Raw genomic sequence first — 19797 nt, 5'->3', positions numbered from 1 at the left:
GCAGTAGCCACACGTGCATCAACAAAGGAGCAGCACCAAGCGTGCGCCTGTGTCATAAGTAAAGGGCCAGCTGGCTCATATGTTGAAGGGTGGTGTAACCCCAAAGTGCACTCCAAAAAAAATAAAAAATTCTTCTTTTCTGTGTTGTGAATTGTGTGTGCTGTAGCCGCACGTGCATCAACAAAGGAGCAGCGCCAAGTGTGCACCTGTGTCATAAGTAAAGGGCCAGCTGGCTTGTCTGTTAAAGGATGGTGTAACCCCCACAGTGCACTCAAAAAAAAAATTCTTCTTTTCTGTGTTGTGAATTGTATGCACTGTAGCCGCATGTGCATCAAAAAAGGAGCAGCGCCAAGTGTGCACATGTGTCAAAAGTCTGTTAAAGGGTGGTGTAACCCCCAAAGTGCACTCCAAATTTTTTTTTTAATTCTTCATTCCTGTGTTATGAATTGTGTGCACTGTAGCCGCACGTGCATCAACAAAGGAGCAGCGCCAAGCATGCGCCAGTGTAATAAGTAAAGGGTCAGCTGGCTCATCTGTTAAAGGGTGGTGTGACCCCAAAAGTGCACTCCAAAGAAAATTAAAAATTATTATTTTCTGTGTTGTGAATTGTGTGTGCTGTAGCTGTCAATGCATCAACAAAGGAGCAGCACCAAGCATGCGCCTGTGTCATAAGTCTGTTAAAGGGTGGTGTAACCCCCAAAGTGCACTCCACAAAAAATAAACAATTCTTTTTTTCTGTGTTTGTGTGTGAAATGTATGCGCAGTAGCCGCACGTGCATCAACAAAGGAGCAGCGCCAAGCATACGCCTGTGTCATAAGTAAAGTGCCAGCTGACTCATCTGTTAAAGGGTGGTGTGACCCTGAAAGTGCACTCCAAAGAAAATTAAAAATTCTTCTTTTCTGTGTTGCGAATTGTGTGCTTTGTAATCGCACATGCATCAACAAAGGAGCAGCGCCAAGCGTGTCCCTGTGTCATAAGTCTGTTAAAGGGTGGTGTAACCCCCAAAGTGCACTCCACAAAATATAAACAATTCTTTTTTTCTGTGTTTGTGAAAGAAATGTATGTGCGGTAGCCGCACGTGCATCAACAAAGGAGCAGCGCCAAGCATGCGCCTGTGTCATAAGTAAAGGGCAAGCTGGCTCATATGTTGAAGGGTGGTGTAACCCCCAAAGTGCACTCCAAAAAAAATAAAAAAAATCTTCTTTTCTGTGTTGTGAATTGTGTGTGCTGTAGCTGCACGTGCATCAACAAAGGAGCAGCTCCAAGCTTGCACCTGTGTCATAGGTCTGTTAAAGGGTAGTGTAACCCCCAAATTGCGCTCCACAAAAAATAAAACAATTCTTCTTCTTTTCTGTGTTGGTGTGTGAAATGTATGCACAGTAGCCACACGTGCATCAACAAAGGAGCAGCACCAAGCATTCGCCTGTGTCATAAGTCTGTTAAAGGGTGGTGCAACCCCCAAAATACACTCCAAAATTTTTTTTAAATTCTTCTTTTCTGTGTTTGTGTGCGACTTAGCCGCAGGTATATATCAATATAACATAAATGGAGGACAAAACTTTGTCCAATAAAAATAAAATAGGGAAAGATCAAGAACCACTTCCTCCTAGTGCTGAAGCTGCTGCCACTAGTCATGATATAGACAATAAAATGCCATCAACTTCGTCTGCCAAGGTCAATGCCTATTGTCATAGTAGAGGACATATAAAATCCCAAATGACAAAGTTCAGGAAAATTACCTTAAAAAAATTTAAAATCATCTGAGGAGAAACGTAAACTTGCCAATATGCCATTTACGACACAGAGTGGCAAGGAATGGCTAAGGTCTTTCCCTATGTTCATGACTAGTGGTTCAGCTTCACATGACGATGGAAGCCCTCCTCCCACTACAAAAATCAAATGAGTTAAGCTGGCAATAGCACAGCGAAGAACTGTGCATTCTAAGAAGGTATCACAAATCCCCAAGTAGAGTCCAAGTGTGGTGGCAGTTGCGATGCCTGACCTTCCCAAAACTGGATGGGAAGATGGGGCACTTTCCACCATTTGCACGCCCTCTGCAAGTGCTGGAAGGAGCACCCACAGTCCACTTGCTGATATGCAAATTGAAGATGTCACTGTTGAAGTACAACAGGATGAAGAAACTGGTGTAGCTGGTGCTGAGGAGGAAGTTGGCAAGGAGGATTCTGATGGTGATGTGGTTTGTTTAATCAGGTGCCGGGGGAGACAGTTGTTGTCCGTGGGATTAAAAAGCCCATCACAGTCATGCCTGGACAGAAGACCAAACATTCCACTTCTTTGGTCTGGCAATATTTCTATCCAAACCCGGCCAACGACTGTCTTGCCATATGTACTATATGTAAAGGTGAAATAAGTAGGGGTAGGGACGTTAACCACCTAGGAACTTCCTCCCTTATTTGTCACCTGCAGCGCGTTCATAAAAAGTTACTGTCAAGTTCAGAAACTTTGGCTAAGACCGTAAGCAGTCCAGGGACACCTAAATCCCTTTGTCCTGTTGTATCGAAGTGCCTGCAAACCACACCGTCAACTCCCTCCTCGTCAATTTCCTCCTTAGTCAAGATTGGAAGTAGTCCTGCAGGCCATGTCACTGGCATGACTGACTCTCCTATCCGGGTTCCTCTGGAGGATCCTGCATTGCTATGCCTACTGCTGCCACTGCTGCTGTTGCTGCCGGGAGTCGTTCATCATCCCAGAGAGGAAGTAGGAACACCACTACTTTTACTAAACAATTGACCCTCCAACAGTCCTTAGCGAGGAGGATGAAGTATGACAGCATTCATCGTGAAGCAAAACAGATAACTGAGGCCTTGACTACTATGTTGGTGTTAGACGTGCATCCGGTATCCGCCATTAATGCAGTGAGATTTAGACAATTGATGGAGGTAGTGTATCCCCGGTACCAAATCCTGTCTAAATTCCACTTCACTAGGCAGGCGATACCAAGACTGTACAGAAACATCAAAAAATGTGTCCTCAGTGTCCTAAAAAATGCAGTTGTCCACTTAACCATGGACATGTGGACAAGTGGAACAGGGCAGACTAAGGACTATATGACTGTGACAGCCCACTGGGTAGATGAATCACCTTATGCAGCAACAACAGCAGCGTCACCAGTAGCAGCAGCTTCAAAACACCAGCTCATTCCAGGGCAGGCTATGCTGTGTATCACCGGTTTCAGTAAGAGGCACACTGCCGTCAACCTCTTAAAGAAACTGAGGGAAATAATCGCCCAGTGGCTTACCCCACTTAGAATCTCCTGGGGATTTGTGATATCTGACAATGCAAACAAAATATTTTGCGGGCATTACATCTGGGCAAATTCCAGCACATCCCATGTTTTGCTCACACAATAATTTTGGTGGTGCAGAATTTTCTGAACAACAACAGGGGTGTGCAGGAGATGCTTTGGACGGCCTGAAAAATTTCTGCCCACTTTTGCCATTCAGCGACTGATTGCCAAAGACTGGAGTGCCAGCAAACACTCTTGAACCTGCCCCGCCATCAACTGAAGCAAGAGGTTGTGATGTAGTGGAACTCAACCCTCTATATGCTTCCTCTATGGAGGAGTAGCAAAAGGCCATTCAAGCCTATACATCCACCTATGACATAGGCAAAGGAGGGGGTATGCACCTGACTCAAGCACAGTGGAGAATGATTTCCATGTTGTGCAAACTTGCCACACGTGAAGTCAGTTCAGACACTGCCAGCTTGAGTCAGGTCACTCCCCTCATCAGGATTTTGCAGAAGCAGCTGGAGAAAGTGAAGGAGGAGCTTTGATGGAGCGATTCCACTCAGCATGTGGGACTTGTGGATGAATCCCTTCATCAGACCACTACATTTTGGCCACCGTGCTCTATCCTAGGTTTAAAGCCTATTTGGTATCTCTCTTTCTGGCCGAGACAAGCCTGTAGAGGTGCAAAGACCTGCTGTTGAAAACACTGTCAGCTGAACCGGAATGTGACATGTTAACAGCTCCTTCTTCATTTTCTCCTACATCAGGGGCTGTCAGGAAACAACTTAGGTATCCTAAGCAACCCACTGGCGGTGATGCAGGGCAGGCAGGACCAAGTTTGGACATCTGCTCCGGACTGAAGGACCTGGCAACAATTTCTGACATGTCTACTGTCAATGCATATGATACTGTTACCATTGACAGAATGGTGGAGGATTACATCGGTGACAGCATCCAAGTAGGCATGTCAGACAGTCCATACCTGTACTGGCAGGAAAAAGAGGCAATTTGGAGGCCCCTGTACAAACTGGCTCTATTTTACCTGAGTTACCCCCCCTCCAGTGTGTACTCCGAAAGAGTGTTTAGTGCAGCCGGGAACCTTGTCAGCGAAAGGTGTAGGAAGTTGCTCCCACAAAATGTGGAGAAAATGATCTTCATCAAAATGAATTATCAACTCTTCCAGGGAGACCAGCCTCCAGAACGTACAGAGGGACCTGTGCTGGTGGATTCCAGCGGGGATGAATTAATACTCTGTGAGGATGAGGATGTACACAACACTGAATAGGGTGAGGAATCGGAGGATGAGGACGACATCTTGCCTCCGTAGAGCCAGTTTGTGCAGGGACAGATTAATTGCCAGCTTGTTTTGTGGAGGCCCAAACGAACCAATCATTTCAGCCACAGTCATGTGGCAGACCCTGGCACTGAAATGATTGTTTTGTTAAAGTGTGCATGTTCTGTTTATACAACATAAGGGTGGGTGGGCCCAAGGACAATTCCATCTTGCACCTCTTTTTTTTCTTTGTATTATGTACTGTTTGGGGCCTAGTTTTTCAAACTGTCATCCTGTCTGCCACTGCAGTGTCACTCCTAGATGGGCCACATGTTTGTGCTGCCCACTCATGTCGCTTAGCATAGTCATCCAGCTACCTCGGTGCAACCTTTTGGACTAAAAACAATATTGTGAGGTGCTCATAATTGACTGGAAATGAGTGGAAATTAATGTTATTGAGGTTAATAATAGTATAGGAGCAGAAAAACCCACAAATTCAGTGATTTTAGTTATTTTTATGCTTTTTTCTAAAAAATACAGATCCAAAACACAAAACCCAGAACCCAAAACATGGAAGGGTGGTTTTGGCAAAACCAATCCAGATCCAAAAGATGAAGAAAGATCCAGATCCAAAACCACAACACAAAACACAAAAAGTGGCCAGTGCACTCCCCTGATATATATATATATATATATATATACCCACTCACTACACCAGTTGATGCAGCAATCCTGGCCCGAAATGATCACAGACTCATCAGCGTAATTGAGTCTGTGATCATTTCGGGCAAGGAGTGCTGCATCAACTGATGTAGTATATTATTTGTATTTATGCGGGCACCCGGCACATTGCCATCTTAAAAGGAGAGCCGGACCTCTGCTATTTCTATGTATATATATATATATACATTTGCGTCAACGTCCCTTGATGATGGTATACGAAACGGCTTTCCGGGCTTCCCAGGTTAAGAGCATGGCTCCCTGGCTGCATATACAAGCATGCTTCTGAATTGCTAAGTATTGCCGCAAAATGCTTTCTAGCTTGTTTTAGATCCCTTTTTCCTCTACTTGTTATACTTTGGAACATTAAATAATTACATGGTGATTGAATATCCATGGTGTGCTTGTCAGGTTCCTTGCAAGTTTATTTGGGACCTTATTTTGTTGTCTATTCTTTCAGACCTGGCACCCTCTAGTTACTAAGTGCCTTTCAAAAGTATTCACCCCCTTTGCATATTTCATGTTTTGTTACCTCACAACCTGGAATTAAAATGAATTGTTTGAAAGTGTGCTTCATTTCATTCACAGAACATGCCTACAACTGTGAAGTTGTGTTTTTTTTATATTGTGAATCAAACAACATTTAGGACAACATAACAGAAAACTTCAGCATGCATAACTATTCACTGTCCTAAAGTCAGTACTTTGTCGAGCCACCTTTTGCGGCAATTACAGCTGCAAGTCACTTTGGATAAGTCTCTATGAGCTTGCCACATCTTGCTCCTGGGATTTTTGCCCATTCCTCAAGGCAAAACTGCTCCAGCTCCTTCATATTGGATGGTTTCCGCTTGTGAACAGCAATCTTCAAGTCTGACCACAGATTCTCAATTGGATTGAGATCTGGGCTTTGACTAAGCCATTTGAACACATTTAAATGTTTCCCCTTAAATCACTCATTTTGCTTTAGCAGTATGCTTCGGGTCATTCTCCTGCTGGAAGGTGAACCTCCGTCCCAGTCTCAAATCACAGGCAGGCTGAAACAGGTTTTGCTCAAGAATATCCTTGTATTTAGCACCATCCATCTTTCCCTTGACTCTAATCAGTTTCCCAGTCCCTGCTGCTGAAAAACATCCCCACAGCATGATGCTGCCACCACCATGTTTCACTGTGGGGATGGTGTTCTTGGGGTGATGGGATGTGTTGGGTTTGCGCCAGACATAGCATTTTCCTTGGTTGCCAAAAAGTTACATTTTAGTCTCATCTGACCAGAGCACCTTCCACCATACATTTGGGGAGTTACCCACATGCCTTTTGGAAAACTCAAATCATGTCTTTTTATTTTTATCACTAAGTAATGGATTTTTTTCTGGCCACTCTTCCATAAAGCCTAGCTCTATGGCGTGTACGGCTTATTGTGGTCACATGCACAGATACACCAGTCTCTGCTGTGGAACTCTGCCGCTCCTGCAGGGTTACCTTTGGTCTCTGTGCTGCCTCTCTGATTAATGCCCTCCTAGCCCGATCTGTGAGTTTTGGTGGGCGGTCCTCTCTTGGCAGGTTTGTTGTGGTACCATGTTCTTTACATTTGATGATGATGGATTTGATGGTGCTCTGTAGGGTCATCAAAGACTTGGATATTTTTTCATAAACCAACCCAGAATTGTACTTCTCAACAACTTTGTCCCTGACTTGTTTGGAGAGCTCCTTGGTCTTCATAGTGTGATGCCTCTTGCTTAGTGTTGTTGCAGCCTCTGGGGCCTTTCAGAAAAGGTGTGTTTATACTGACAGATCATATTACACTTTCTGTAGATTTCACACAGGTGGACTTCATTTCACTAATTATGTGACTTCTGAAGGTAATTGGTTGCGCCAGAACTTTTGAGGGGCTTCATAGCAAAGGGGGTGATCACATATGCACATGGCAATTATCAGAATTTTATTTATAAAGATTATTTTTTATATATTTTTTTCTCAATTCACTTCACAAAATCAGACTATTTTGTGCAGATCCATCACGTAAAATTCAGATTAAAAAATAAATAACAGGTTGTAATGTAACAACAAAGGTAAAAAGACAAGGGGGTGAATACTTTTGCAAGGTACTGTATATATACATTCAGAATATATATATATATATATATATTTATAGTGGCGGTCCTGTATTGTTCGAGACTCGATACAGTATCTCAGATTACGGATGGTATACTATACAGTATACTAGGGATGGTCACCGATCATCGATGTTTTGCAAACCATCGATAGTCTATGGCAAGTGGTTTTGCCATCACTGACGGGCACCAATGATGGCAGCCTCCAACAGATGTTAAGGAAACATTGGCGGCTGCAGTCTCAAATAATTGATGGTTTCTATTAATGGTTGAACCCATCGGCCATTGATGGTACAGTTGACAATGGTCATCACTACAGTATACCATAAAGATTGCTATTTTTATGGTATACGGTGTTTAAAAATATAAATACACTTTTAGAAAATCGTGTTGCAAAATTTTTTAAAATACGGTCTTGACCTAATTCAATCATAAAAAATCCCAACAATTTGTGAGCGGTGTTTGGGAAAAAAATTTGGCAGTTAAGTGGCTAAATTATGAGTAAATAAATACATAAAAAGTATACAAATATGTTATCAAATGAATAACCAGTTCAAATTCATGCAACAATTCAATGACAATAAAGTGTGTATCATAGGCAAACACAGGGGGGGTTTCATCTGCCTGGAAACCCCCCTCCCCAGCCCACACCATGACCACAATAGATATAGTAATATAATAGAATGTTACTAGAGCTCCATGTTCTTTTCGGTATCACAAGTGAAATAATTAGTACCACCCGTGGATCTTCTAACATGTATAAGCCAGTAATAAATAACCTATGCACCAAATAGGATATCTGGAAACCATGCACTGTTAGGGATGTGCTGCTATAGAGCCCAATATGTATATATTTGTCCAGGGCAGTGCTAGTTTCTTCTGTGGCTCCCCCAGGCTCGCGGACTTGCTCCAATGCCCACATCTGAAAAAAAACATTCTGCTCAGAAAGGATGGACTTTCTGCCACATCTAAGGGCTTACTGTAATCGCTAGTCCTGTATATGCTGGAATTATGCAACACAATACACTTTGACGCATATTAAAGCTGGATAAGTGCTAATTCTACCCTCTTCAAGGACTGGCCACACTCCATCTAAAATCAGGCATTTGGAAACCCCCCTCTAGAAATCCTGCGTTTGCCACTGTGTATGATGAATAAAAGTGCATAATGCCTGTGTAAACTTAAGCTGAATATCTATTAAGACAAAAAGTGCTAAGTGTGCCTATTATTCGGCTTCAGCAAGGTGCAAAGAATTACAATATCTGAGTCAGACCAAGAAACAATTTCATTAATAAAAATCAATATACAGATGTGCCCAAATAAAAATTATATTTAATTAAATAAATGAATAAAAAACAGTACATAAGAGCAATTAATTGATAAAAAGCTACAGGCTAAACTACAATTCATAGAAAAAATATGCAAATGGATAAACAAATTATATATATATATATATATATATATATATATATATATATAGCCATCGCTCCGGCACTCGCGGGTACCGCAAATAACTGAGCCGGGTGCCCTCCACAGTCAGCCATGAAGAACAGGGTGAACTGGATACATAGAACGCAGGGTGGCACTCCGTAATAAATATATCCACAAACAGAAGGTAATTTTGCAACGTTTCAGCGCTTTATTTCGCACTTTCGTCAAGCATACAAATCAATGATTTCTACGCTTGACGAAAGCGCGGAATAAAGCACTGAAACATTGCAAAATGACCTTCTGTTTGTGGATATATTTATTACGGAGTGCCGCCCTACGGTCTATATATATATATATATATATATATATAAATAAATATATATATATATATATATATATATATATATATATATGTGTGTTTAAATAGACAAATATAGATATATAGTTTCACAAGCTTTCTGTCCTCTGTAATTTATTTTCCTTGTACTTGATATTGAGATTTTTCTATTGGAATAGTGTACAATGTACTTGTAAAATATTGCTTTTGCCCAGACATCATTGTCTGAACTCATAACAGTTTTCACATTTTCATTCATTTGATATAGAACATCTGTTACCTGTCATCTGCTCTTTCCTTCTAGATGTCGTTTCATCTTTCAGAAAACTCTGCTGCTGCATTTTTAACAACCTTTGTACTTATTATTGTCCTCTATGATCTTTCACCATGAAAGCATTTTTAGATGGACTTGTTCCTCATCCATTATCATTATGTGTTGCCTTTTTAGTTTGTGTGTGGTAGTCCATTTTTTTTCCATTTGATACTGAAAATCTACCTATCATGAAACATGGGAATACAAAATTCAACATGGCTTCTGCAAAATCTGTACGTAAGGTTATTAGATACAGCTCCATGTATACTTTCATGAAAATAAATAAAATGTAACATTTCTATAAGCCTATTAAACAACTTTGGTAATTTTTTTAAATGTTACATATATGTCTATTATATAATACAGTAAGGCCATGTGTCTAATGCAGACTCAGTAGAGAGATGCAAAGAGGTCCTGCCCCTCCCTCCTCATTGCTCTTACCTGGTGGGATGAGTGACGTATCTCATTCAGTATGTGATGCATCCCGCCGCTCTTCGCATGCATGTCGGCATTGATTATGCTGGTATGCATGAAGGTAAGCGCAAAGAACTACTCTCTCTATAAGAGAGATCCTTTGCGAATGATGGACTTCCGGGTCTATGACAAATACAACAGTGCAACAGTGCATAGTGCCCTAGCACACACAGCACTTCTATATTTTAAGGGACACTCCATTCCCACAGTCATCTATGCATCCAAATCTTAGACCTATGTAAATATTCAAAGCCCACTAATATATATATATATATATATATATATATTATATTATAACATGCCAATAGACTTTTAATAGGGTGTTCTGTGACCTGTATTTTTTGCAATTTCTGTGTACTTTGATATCCAGTTGAGTATATGTGTTTAATGGTACTTTCTGTTTTTGCGCTATTGAAGTATTGATTTGTTTACAGCATGTCTCAGAGTAAAGTCTTTATTGCTGATGAGGTTCTCCTTTGTGAGGCACACTTGTGTCGCTTACAGACAACAATGCACAAAAGGTTATTTTGACCAAATTGAATTTAACACCTTGTTTTTCAGTCTAAACTGTGTTAGCAGCTACCAGGTTTCCATCAGTGTGACGGATAGTGTAGGACCTGCAGAAAGTGGGGTCCCGTGATGTGGGCTGCGGGCTTAAATGCATTGATCAATCCATGAACCAAATCCCCATTATTTATTTACTTATTTATACATCATTGTGGGTGTTTAAACATGGTGAGTGCTGGGTTTTCTGTTTTTATTTATTTAAGCAATGTGGTCACAGGTCACTTGCACCCCAGTCCTGGGAATGGTGAGTGCAGGTCTGCACCCCAAATCTAGGAGTGGCGAGTGCAGTGGATTTCTGACTATATATATATATTATAACATGCCAATAGACTTTTAATAGGGTGTTCTGTGACCTGTATTTTTTGCAATTTCTGTGTACTTTGATATCTAGTTGAGTATATGTGTTTAATGGTACTTTCTGTTTTTGCGCTATTGAAGTATTGATTTGTTTACAGTATGTCTCAGAGTAAAGTCTTTATTGCTGATGAGGTTCTCCTTTGTGAGGCACACTTGTGTCGCTTACAGACAACAATGCACAAAAGGTTATTTTGACCAAATTGAATTTAACACCTTGTCCGCTGAAACACCTACAGATATTTATCACATACTATTGAGACTAAGGGCTCCATTTATTATCATTATTTTTATTAAAATAAAGAGAAAAAGGGTGTTTTCACACCCTTTTCACATTATTTTAGTTTCACCTAAAGTTACTACAGGGCAATTGGAGTAGAATTCATAAAATTCTACTCCAACCCCTAAGTATCACTTGTTTTTAGTAATCAAATCTCATTTCCCATAATTGTAATGGGAAATGTGATCTGTGTGCAAGATACTAAAAATAAATTGTGAAAAAAATACCTGGGGAGGCCCTGTCATAATAACGCCACCTGGAGGTGGCATTATCCAGGGTCTCCCCCACTTACCGGACTCCTGCTCTGCTCTAACATGCAGAGCAGAGCCTGGAGTTGACCTCAGCGATCAGCTGTGTGGTCTAAACAGACCACACGCTGATACACTGCAAAAAAAAAAGAAAAAAAAATAGTAAAAAAAAATTAACTTGCCTAAGTACAGAGATCGGAGTTTGGGTGATGTCCTCCCTCTGGTCAGCTGGTCTACCATACTGCACTGCAGCCTGGTCATCTGGTGACCGGGTCCTAATGCAGCATGGGATGTTAGCTGACCAGAGCCATGGAGGACATCACCGGAGTCCACATCATGCAGGTAAGTGCAATTAAGGGAGGGGGGTCATGGGGGGTCCACAAATGCAGGGGGCGGGGCTTAGCACCAGGGGTCAGGGTGTAGCATCGGGGGTATCAATGGCAGCTGGTCTGCGCATGCGCAGGCACTTGTCATGGTATTTTTTGTGAAAATCTCATGATAAGCCTGTGGGGGGGATTCTCAGGGACAGAGATTTATGGCAAGCTCTGTCCCTGCAAGGGATTTTTAGTAAATCCATGTGATATTGCCTGAATTTGCAATGCGAATTCAGTCTGTAATATCACACTACAATCTGCATTCCCAATGCGGATTATAGTAAATAGAGCCCTAAGACACAGGGAGAAAGATTTGATGTTGCATGGCCAATTACTGTTGGAATACCACTGGTCTAAAAGGATCCCACGGGGCTTTAAAGTAAACAATGTTCCCACTGTCAGCAGAACCAGTGCAGCATTTGTACCAAATGGTGCAGAGTTCTAAATAAATGCTCATTGGACTTGATCCTGCTGGTAGTGGAGGAGGTTGGCTATGAATTACTCAAGGTATGGGAGGAAATTTAAAAAAAAAATGGTGTGAGAAGCTACAGGCTCAGATCGAGATCTATAGGAGAGATTTAAACACATTTAAAAATAAGAAATTAAGCACATTAAATAGTGACTAATCTAACCACTAGGTTTATAGGTGGTTGTCCAGACAATAGAGACCAATTAGACACATGGCAGACTTTATTGTTGACACACATCATCACAATCTACTTTAGATAGTAAACCTTCTGCCTCACTCATAACAGAGAAGTTTTTTAGGTCCACTCCAGAAATCCTAGACGCAGGCCGCACTCAAGTTGAAGTAGGTATAAGGAGGGAGAGAAGGAAAAGTAGGCAGAGACATTACTACTGGTCTTTTGGGGCCTATCCATTAGCAGATGTTTTTCTGAGCAATGAAAGACAAAAGATATCCCTTGAAAATTCTGGTGGCTGTGCTGAACGATATCTGTCATGTACATGACAGATTTTGGCAAACAATGAACGATATCGCATGACATCATTCAGGGAATGGATTTTTTTCTTTGCTCACTCTGTAGCTGATGCTAATATCTTATGTTGTTTACCGCATATTGAGAGAGATAAATGTATTCCCCCCTATGTAATCAAGCATATACAGTTATAAATAATACTGATCTTTTATAATTGCTTTAATACCTTATGAACTAATAACCTATGCTGGAAGTGTGTGTTTCCCCATGTTCCCCTTAGTCTAGGATCAGCTGAGTGCATGTGTGGGTTATTTCCCCTGCTGTCTCGTCTAGAAATTTATAATGCTTAATGTAACAAAGCTTAGTGTCAAAAGTGTAACTTTCAAAATATGCTGATATGTGAAAGTATCTTAGCATAATAAAGGATGTGCACTAGACTCTGGAAATACCCTCGTATCTAGACTAGCATGTCTGACTTCTCAGAAATGACATCCTGTTTTTGTGACAATTAAGATGCATGTGTGTTTTAGAGAACTTGCTATATTAACCCTAGAGGAATAAATGAGTCTTTAGTCTCAATCTGTTGAACGTAACTTGATGTCGTGTTTGCTTATTGGGTCTCCCAGTCGACTGGTAAGGGTAAAAGACAGAACTGACAATCGAAGGGACTTGGTAGTGGAATATCTCCTACAATTCATGGGGGTTTGAAGGAGGGAGATTAATTGATCTCAATCCAGGATTTCTGGGACCAGTGCCGCTACTACAGAATAGATGACACCACGTCCGCAACTACTGACAATCCCGGGTGAGTAATTTCAAAGTTATGATTTCAACTTAATTACTCCATCAGTGTTTGTTTACTGCCTGTGAGACAGTCTATCTATATGTAGTAAGTATACCTGGTATATTTTGAACCCGATTGTCTGTCTGTTTCTGAATTATTTTTATGATACAGCAGAAATTAATGTTATATGAATGCCATGTAATAACTGTTTGTGTACTGTTACTCTCTGGTATAAGAAACATATTAATGAATATAACTGTCAATTGCAATCTGTAGGTTCTATTGTACATTTCTGGTGTTTTACAAAACAAAGATATTTCTTTTGTGGTCAGTATTGGTTGTCATGTTGATAAAGGCATAATTGACAGATTTGTAGGACAGGGGTTTCCTGATTGTTTGGTTAGTTTACCTATTAATTTTGTACCTCTGCAATTTGAAATACTGTGTTATAGAGATAGTAGAAAATTACCCCAGTCAGTACAGAGAATTATTGAACAAGGAAGTCCCTTTGTTTATTCTGAACGTATCAGTCAGCAGCAAAAGAAAGCTAAAAATATACATATAAAGCTCAGAAAATAACAGATTTTAGAATAATTATTACAGTAATCTACGCAGTGCGATACAGTTGAGTATCCCACTACAGTATTGTCCAGTGACCTGGTCCCTCACACAGACGGACAATGGGAGCACAGGGTAGTACCAGAACTGGGGAATTGAGTCCCCTAGAAATAATTTGTCAGAGAGAGGGCGCAAAAGCTCTCAAAGGTATTTCTGTTATTTTCAAAAGAGCAGGATTTCCACCTGAAGGTACGCTAGACCCTAACAAATGGAAACGGTTCAGAAATAATAATGCAGACTGGTTGACAAAAAAGGGTTATTCAGACACTGTCACAATATGGCAAACAGTAACGCAAGAAATAGAGGATGAAAATAGGAAAAGGTCTGATTTAAATGATGTTTTAGATAACCCACCACCATATGCACCAATCAGACCGGCAGCTGCAATACAAAATGAAGTACCCACATTAACATCCCAGAACCTGTATCCCAGAATTGACTTAAATACCATCCAAGGGTGTGGTATAGAATCACAATATAAAGTAAATTTAAACATAACCAGAGGGAGAGAATGTGCGTTTTGTCATGTTTGTGTCCCAGAAGGTTCAGAAAAATGTCCCGCCTGTGATAACTGGGTATCACCTGATGCCCCACCATGTAATCAGGGTAGTAATGTAACTAATACTTTCCTTACAAATAAACAAAAAATGTCATACATACTAAAAAGACTGGCACCCCATAACATGAGTCCTTGTAGAAGTACAATAGCGGGTCCAGAGGGACATCACATTTTACCCATAAGAGTACAAACATCTCCAAATCTCAGGTTTAATGCAGAGCAAGTAGATGCTGCAAATGGTCCTGAGTACATTGAACAAGAGGTATATAATCCATGGTTTCAATCTGATATGTTAAGAATTGTTAATGATTTGCCTGATATTAGACGACATCCACATACGTTTTATCAGAAAATAGAACAGGTTAAAACTATTTACAGACCATGTTGGGTAGATCTGGAACAAATTGTAAAAGCATCAGCAGGACATGGAGAATATCATAAAATGATTGCAATCATTGTTCAGGGAGTTCAGCAGGGCAGACCAGAAATAGTGCCACTTCCCGCAATAGAAGCAAGATATAGCCAACATAGTGGAAACTTGTTATTAAATAGAATACAATGGAGATGTGCAGAGATTCAACGAACTGCCCCAGCCGCACCAGATTTAGTTAAAAAAACAGACACAGTACAGGCATATTATGATAAACTAATTACTAGACAGGAAGAAGAAGGTTATCCTGTTACAGAAGCAGCAGGAGCTAGGCTGTGTAAAATGAAGTTTTTGAATGGACTTAGAAATGACTTGAGAACTCAGTTATTTCAGATCAGACCGGAAGCCATGGTAATGGATATTGAAGGAATATTGCAAGTACTGGCAGGGATAGAGGACGTTGAAAAAGATAAAAGAGACTTTAAAGCTACAAAAGCACAGATAGTGACAGTGAATCTGGTTCAGAGTCAGCCACTGCGGCAGATAACAACTACAAAGCAACCAACTAAAGGATATACACAGAGGAAGCAGTATGACTCCCAAGCAACAGGTGTCTGAACACCCGTACACTGCAGGAATGCAGCACCCACAAGCATGAAGATATACAGCTCCTGTGTCTTCAGTGCCTGTCCTTGCTTCACTTCAGGATCATACCACACCCACAGGTACTGTCACTGTTACTTTACCCACAGGACAAGAACTCGATTGTGTCATAGATACGGGAGCCCAAAGGTCAGTCTTTATGCATGATCAGATCCCTCCTCAACTTCTTACTACAGAGACAATACAAGGCACAGGTCTGGGAGGTCAAGCAATGCCTCTCAAAGAAAGTAAACAACTCTGTCTGCTTATCAATGATGAACCTACTCCAGTTCCAGTGGCATTCCTCACCTCTCCCACCTGTCCGGTGAACCTGTTGGGAGCAGATATACTTGCACTTATGCAAGCCTCAATACAATACACACCAAAAGGAGTCAAGTACACCAGCAATATTCCAAATGAGGTGAGCAATAGTATTGAGGCAGCCATACAAGTTTATCTCTATCAGGAACATCCAGCAACCGACTCGCTGCCACAATGGATTTTAACTGTACCTGACAGACTGTGGTCAAAAGGAAAGACTGATGTGGGACTTCTACAAGTGCAGCCAGTACAACTATCCCTCAAACCAGGTACCATACCAATCTCTGTTAAACAGTACCCACTCACACCAGCACAAGAAAATGCTATTTCACAACAGCTTCAAACATACTTGGACATAGGGGTCATAATAAAATGCAGGTCCCCTTTCAACACCCCTCTCTTCCCAGTAAAGGAGCGGGGTACAGGAAAACAAGGAGAGGTACAATATAGACTGGTTCATGATTTGAGGGAAATAAACAAGAGACTTGTAGTTAACACCCCAATAGTACCAAACCCACATACTCTCCTAAACCAGATACCACCCTCAGCAAGATAGTTCACCATAGTAGACCTTGCAAATGCTTTTTTCTCGGTCCCTATTACAACAGATTCCCAGCATCTACTAGCATTTACACATAAAGGAAAACAGTATTGCTGGACAAGATTGCCACAAGGGGGCGCCACTTCACCAAGTGATTTTTCTGAAGTTATGTCCACAATACTTCAGGCATGGAGACCTTTATTTTCAGATGAAACTATACTCATCCAGTATGTTGATGATTTACTGCTAGCTACCACATCTGAAAGCAAGTGCCAAAAAGAGACTGTATCCTTGTTAAAGTTCCTGGAGGAACAAAATTGCAGAGTTTCCAAAGAAAAACTACAACTAGCAAAACAGAAAGTGATCTTTCTAGGACATTGCATCTCACACGGCACAAGGCATCTAACAGAGGAAAGGAAGAAGCTGATATTACAAGCCAAGGTACCAAAGACTATAAAACAAGTCCGTTCTTTTTTGGGCCTCTTGGGATATTGCCAGGAATGGGTCCCCCTAGCCTCGGTATTCATGCAGACCCTGTATGACAGCACCAAAAAGGATGGCCCATATCCCACTCCCCAGCAGATGGAAGAAGCAGTGATGCAACTCAAAGCAGCTGTCACCACTTCCCCGGCCCTAGGCTTACCTGATTACAGCAAACCCTTCACCCTCTACTGCCACGAAGAAAAAGGCCATGCACTAGGAGTGCTCACCCAAACACATGGACTGAAGCAACGATCAGTGGCCTACTACTCCAGCAAGCTAGACAACATTATCAAAGGGGCACCTACTTGCATCAGAGCAGTAGCAGCAGCAGCAGTCTTAAAAGACAAAAGCACAGACATTGTACTTGATCATCCGTTAACTATTCAAGTACCCCATGTAGTAACGGAAATACTTCAACAAGCCAGACCTAAACACCTTTCAGCAGCAAGGCTAACCAAATATGAAGTGGCATTACTCAGTGCAACTAACGTAACTATAAGAAGGTGTACTACCCTCAACCCAGCCACTCTCCTTCCAAGCTTACTCGAGCAACAAGAAGATCCTGAATCACTAGATTCAAGAGGAGGGAGAGATATAGTCTATCCAGACTTACATGCCTGCACCGCAAGTGATGAAGAGCAGAATAATCAAGTAAGGGATGATAAAATATACAATTCAAAAAAATTTGACTGTCATGATTGTCTGGCCCTTATGGATCAAGAAACCTCACCTTTACCACATGTTACAGACACTGCTCTCCCAAATGCACACTATGAACTGTTTGTAGATTGCTCTAGATATTATGACAATGGGACACCTTACACAGGATATGCTGTAACCACACAAGATGACATCATAGAAGCAGGACCACTACCCTCACATCTATCAGCACAAGCAGCAGAAATAGTAGCTCTCACAAAGGCTCTAGAACATGCAGAAAAAGCTACAGCCAACATCTATACAGATTCAAGATATGCTTGGGGGATTGTACAGGATTATGGAAACATATGGAAAAGCAGAGACTTTAAAATGGTGACAGGCAAACAAATACAGCATGCAGAACTTATAAAACAACTTTTTCAAACACTTGAACTACCCCATAAAGTAGCTATTATTAAAGTTCAAGCACACACCAGAAATCAGACCAGCATAACCAAAGGGAATTGCACAGCAGACAGAGCAGCAAAACAAGCAGCTAAACAGCCTTACAAAAACATAACAGCATATGTCACACAAACTGAAGGTATAACAACAATGCCAGATTTTCAAGACTTACAAAAACTCCAAGAACAAGCAGGACCAGAAGAAAAATCATCATGGGAAAGGAGCCTGCAAGGAGGAACTCACAGGACTATGGAAAGCAGGTAACCTATTATGCCTACCAAGGGCATTGTACCACCCATGTGTCAACTCACTCATGGTCTCACACATATAGGAAAAGACCAAATGGGAAACCTGGTAAAGGAAAGATGGATAGCTCCAGGATTCTTCCCAGCAGCTGCACAGTTTGTACAGGCCTGCTGGATCTGTGGGATCTCCAACCCAGGACAAAATGTAAAGACTACCATGGGAGCCATTCCAAAAAGTTATTTTCCTTTCCAGAGACAGCAAATTGACTATATCCAGATGCCCAAAGTTGGGATTTATGAATATGCATTGGTCTGTTTAGACACCTTCACAAATTGGATTGAGGCCTGGCCAGTAGCCAAAGCCACTGCAAGGAATACAGCAAAAAAACTCCTCTCAGAAATCGTCTGAAGGTATGGAGTACCAGAGGTAATTGAATCAGATAGAGGCACACACTTCACAGGAAAAGTAATGACTCATATCATGGAAGATTTGGGGATTCAACAGGCCTTTCACATGCCCTACAGGCCACAGGCCAGTGCCCTAGTAGAGAAATTCAATGGAACTCTTAAACTTAAGATATTGAAAGCAGCACAAGAGACAGGGAAAAATTGGTTAGAATGTTTACCAATAGCTCTGTTTAGTATAAGAACCACCCCAGCTAAAGCCACAGCGCTGTCTCCATATGAAATTTTGTTTGGGACTATCCCTAAGATAGGATGTTATTATCCACAAGAAATGCAACATAAACATGCCGACTTACCTGCATATGTAAAAGCTTTAACTGAAAAACTCACCTCTCTGCATTTTCTAGCTTTCGCCTCTCTCCCAGATTCTAAGGCAGATCTCAGTCCACATCAGCTGCAACCAGGTAACTGGGTCTATCTGAAAAGACACATCAGGAAATCGCTGGAACCCAGATATGATGGGCCATACCAAGTGTTACTGACTACTCCAACATCGGTGAAAGTCAAAGGGAGAGAGACTTGGATCCACGCGTCACATTGTAAACTCGCTAAAGTTAAGTTTGATTTTTAAAAATACGATCATGTGGAAGGAATTAATGGGTCCTAACCCATATAGAGGTGTGTGGGGATGCATTATGTGTATAAGCCTCTTTATAGTGCTCACCTATGCATATTTCTTTTAAATAATGATAATAGAAGCTGAGGAACAAAAGAATTTTACTCAAATTAATCATACCTTGACAAGAGGAAAAAGGGACATTGCAGTGTGGCCCAACTCAGTTATACAGTCCCACATGATGGTGGCCCGAGCATTGAATTTGACTGATTGTTGGATATGCACACATGCCACAGTCAGTGCTAGGTCCATGCATTGGGTAGCAGTACCACTGACCTTATCAGAGCTTAAGGAACTTAATTATAGTCTGGGCAGCACATATAATAAAATGATGGCAGAGACTCCTGTCTCACTTATGACAGCATATACCATCGGATATCC

At 41.2% G+C, this 19797-nt stretch overlaps 1 protein-coding gene across 1 annotated transcript; it reads left to right on the top strand.

The window, feature by feature from the left end:
- The first annotated feature begins 17028 nt into the window (after nt 1–17028).
- On the top strand, nt 17029–18354 carry LOC148537937 (uncharacterized). The gene has a single exon (XM_088459569.1). It carries the CDS (start codon nt 17029–17031, stop codon nt 18352–18354), a length of 1326 nt encoding a protein of 441 aa, XP_088315695.1.
- The last annotated feature ends 1443 nt before the right edge of the window (nt 18355–19797 follow it).

This window comes from Taudactylus pleione, unplaced genomic scaffold (assembly GCF_031769625.1).
Source record: "Taudactylus pleione unplaced genomic scaffold, aTauple2 ptg000041l, whole genome shotgun sequence".
In the NCBI taxonomy this organism is placed as follows: Eukaryota; Metazoa; Chordata; class Amphibia; order Anura; family Myobatrachidae; genus Taudactylus; species Taudactylus pleione.
This window is presented reverse-complemented; position numbering and strand designations above follow the sequence as displayed.

What these genes read in the sequence shown, in the direction of transcription:
- LOC148537937 (XM_088459569.1), top strand. Translation starts at nt 17,029, where the DNA reads ATGCAGACCCTGTATGACAGCACCAAAAAGGATGGCCCATATCCCACT.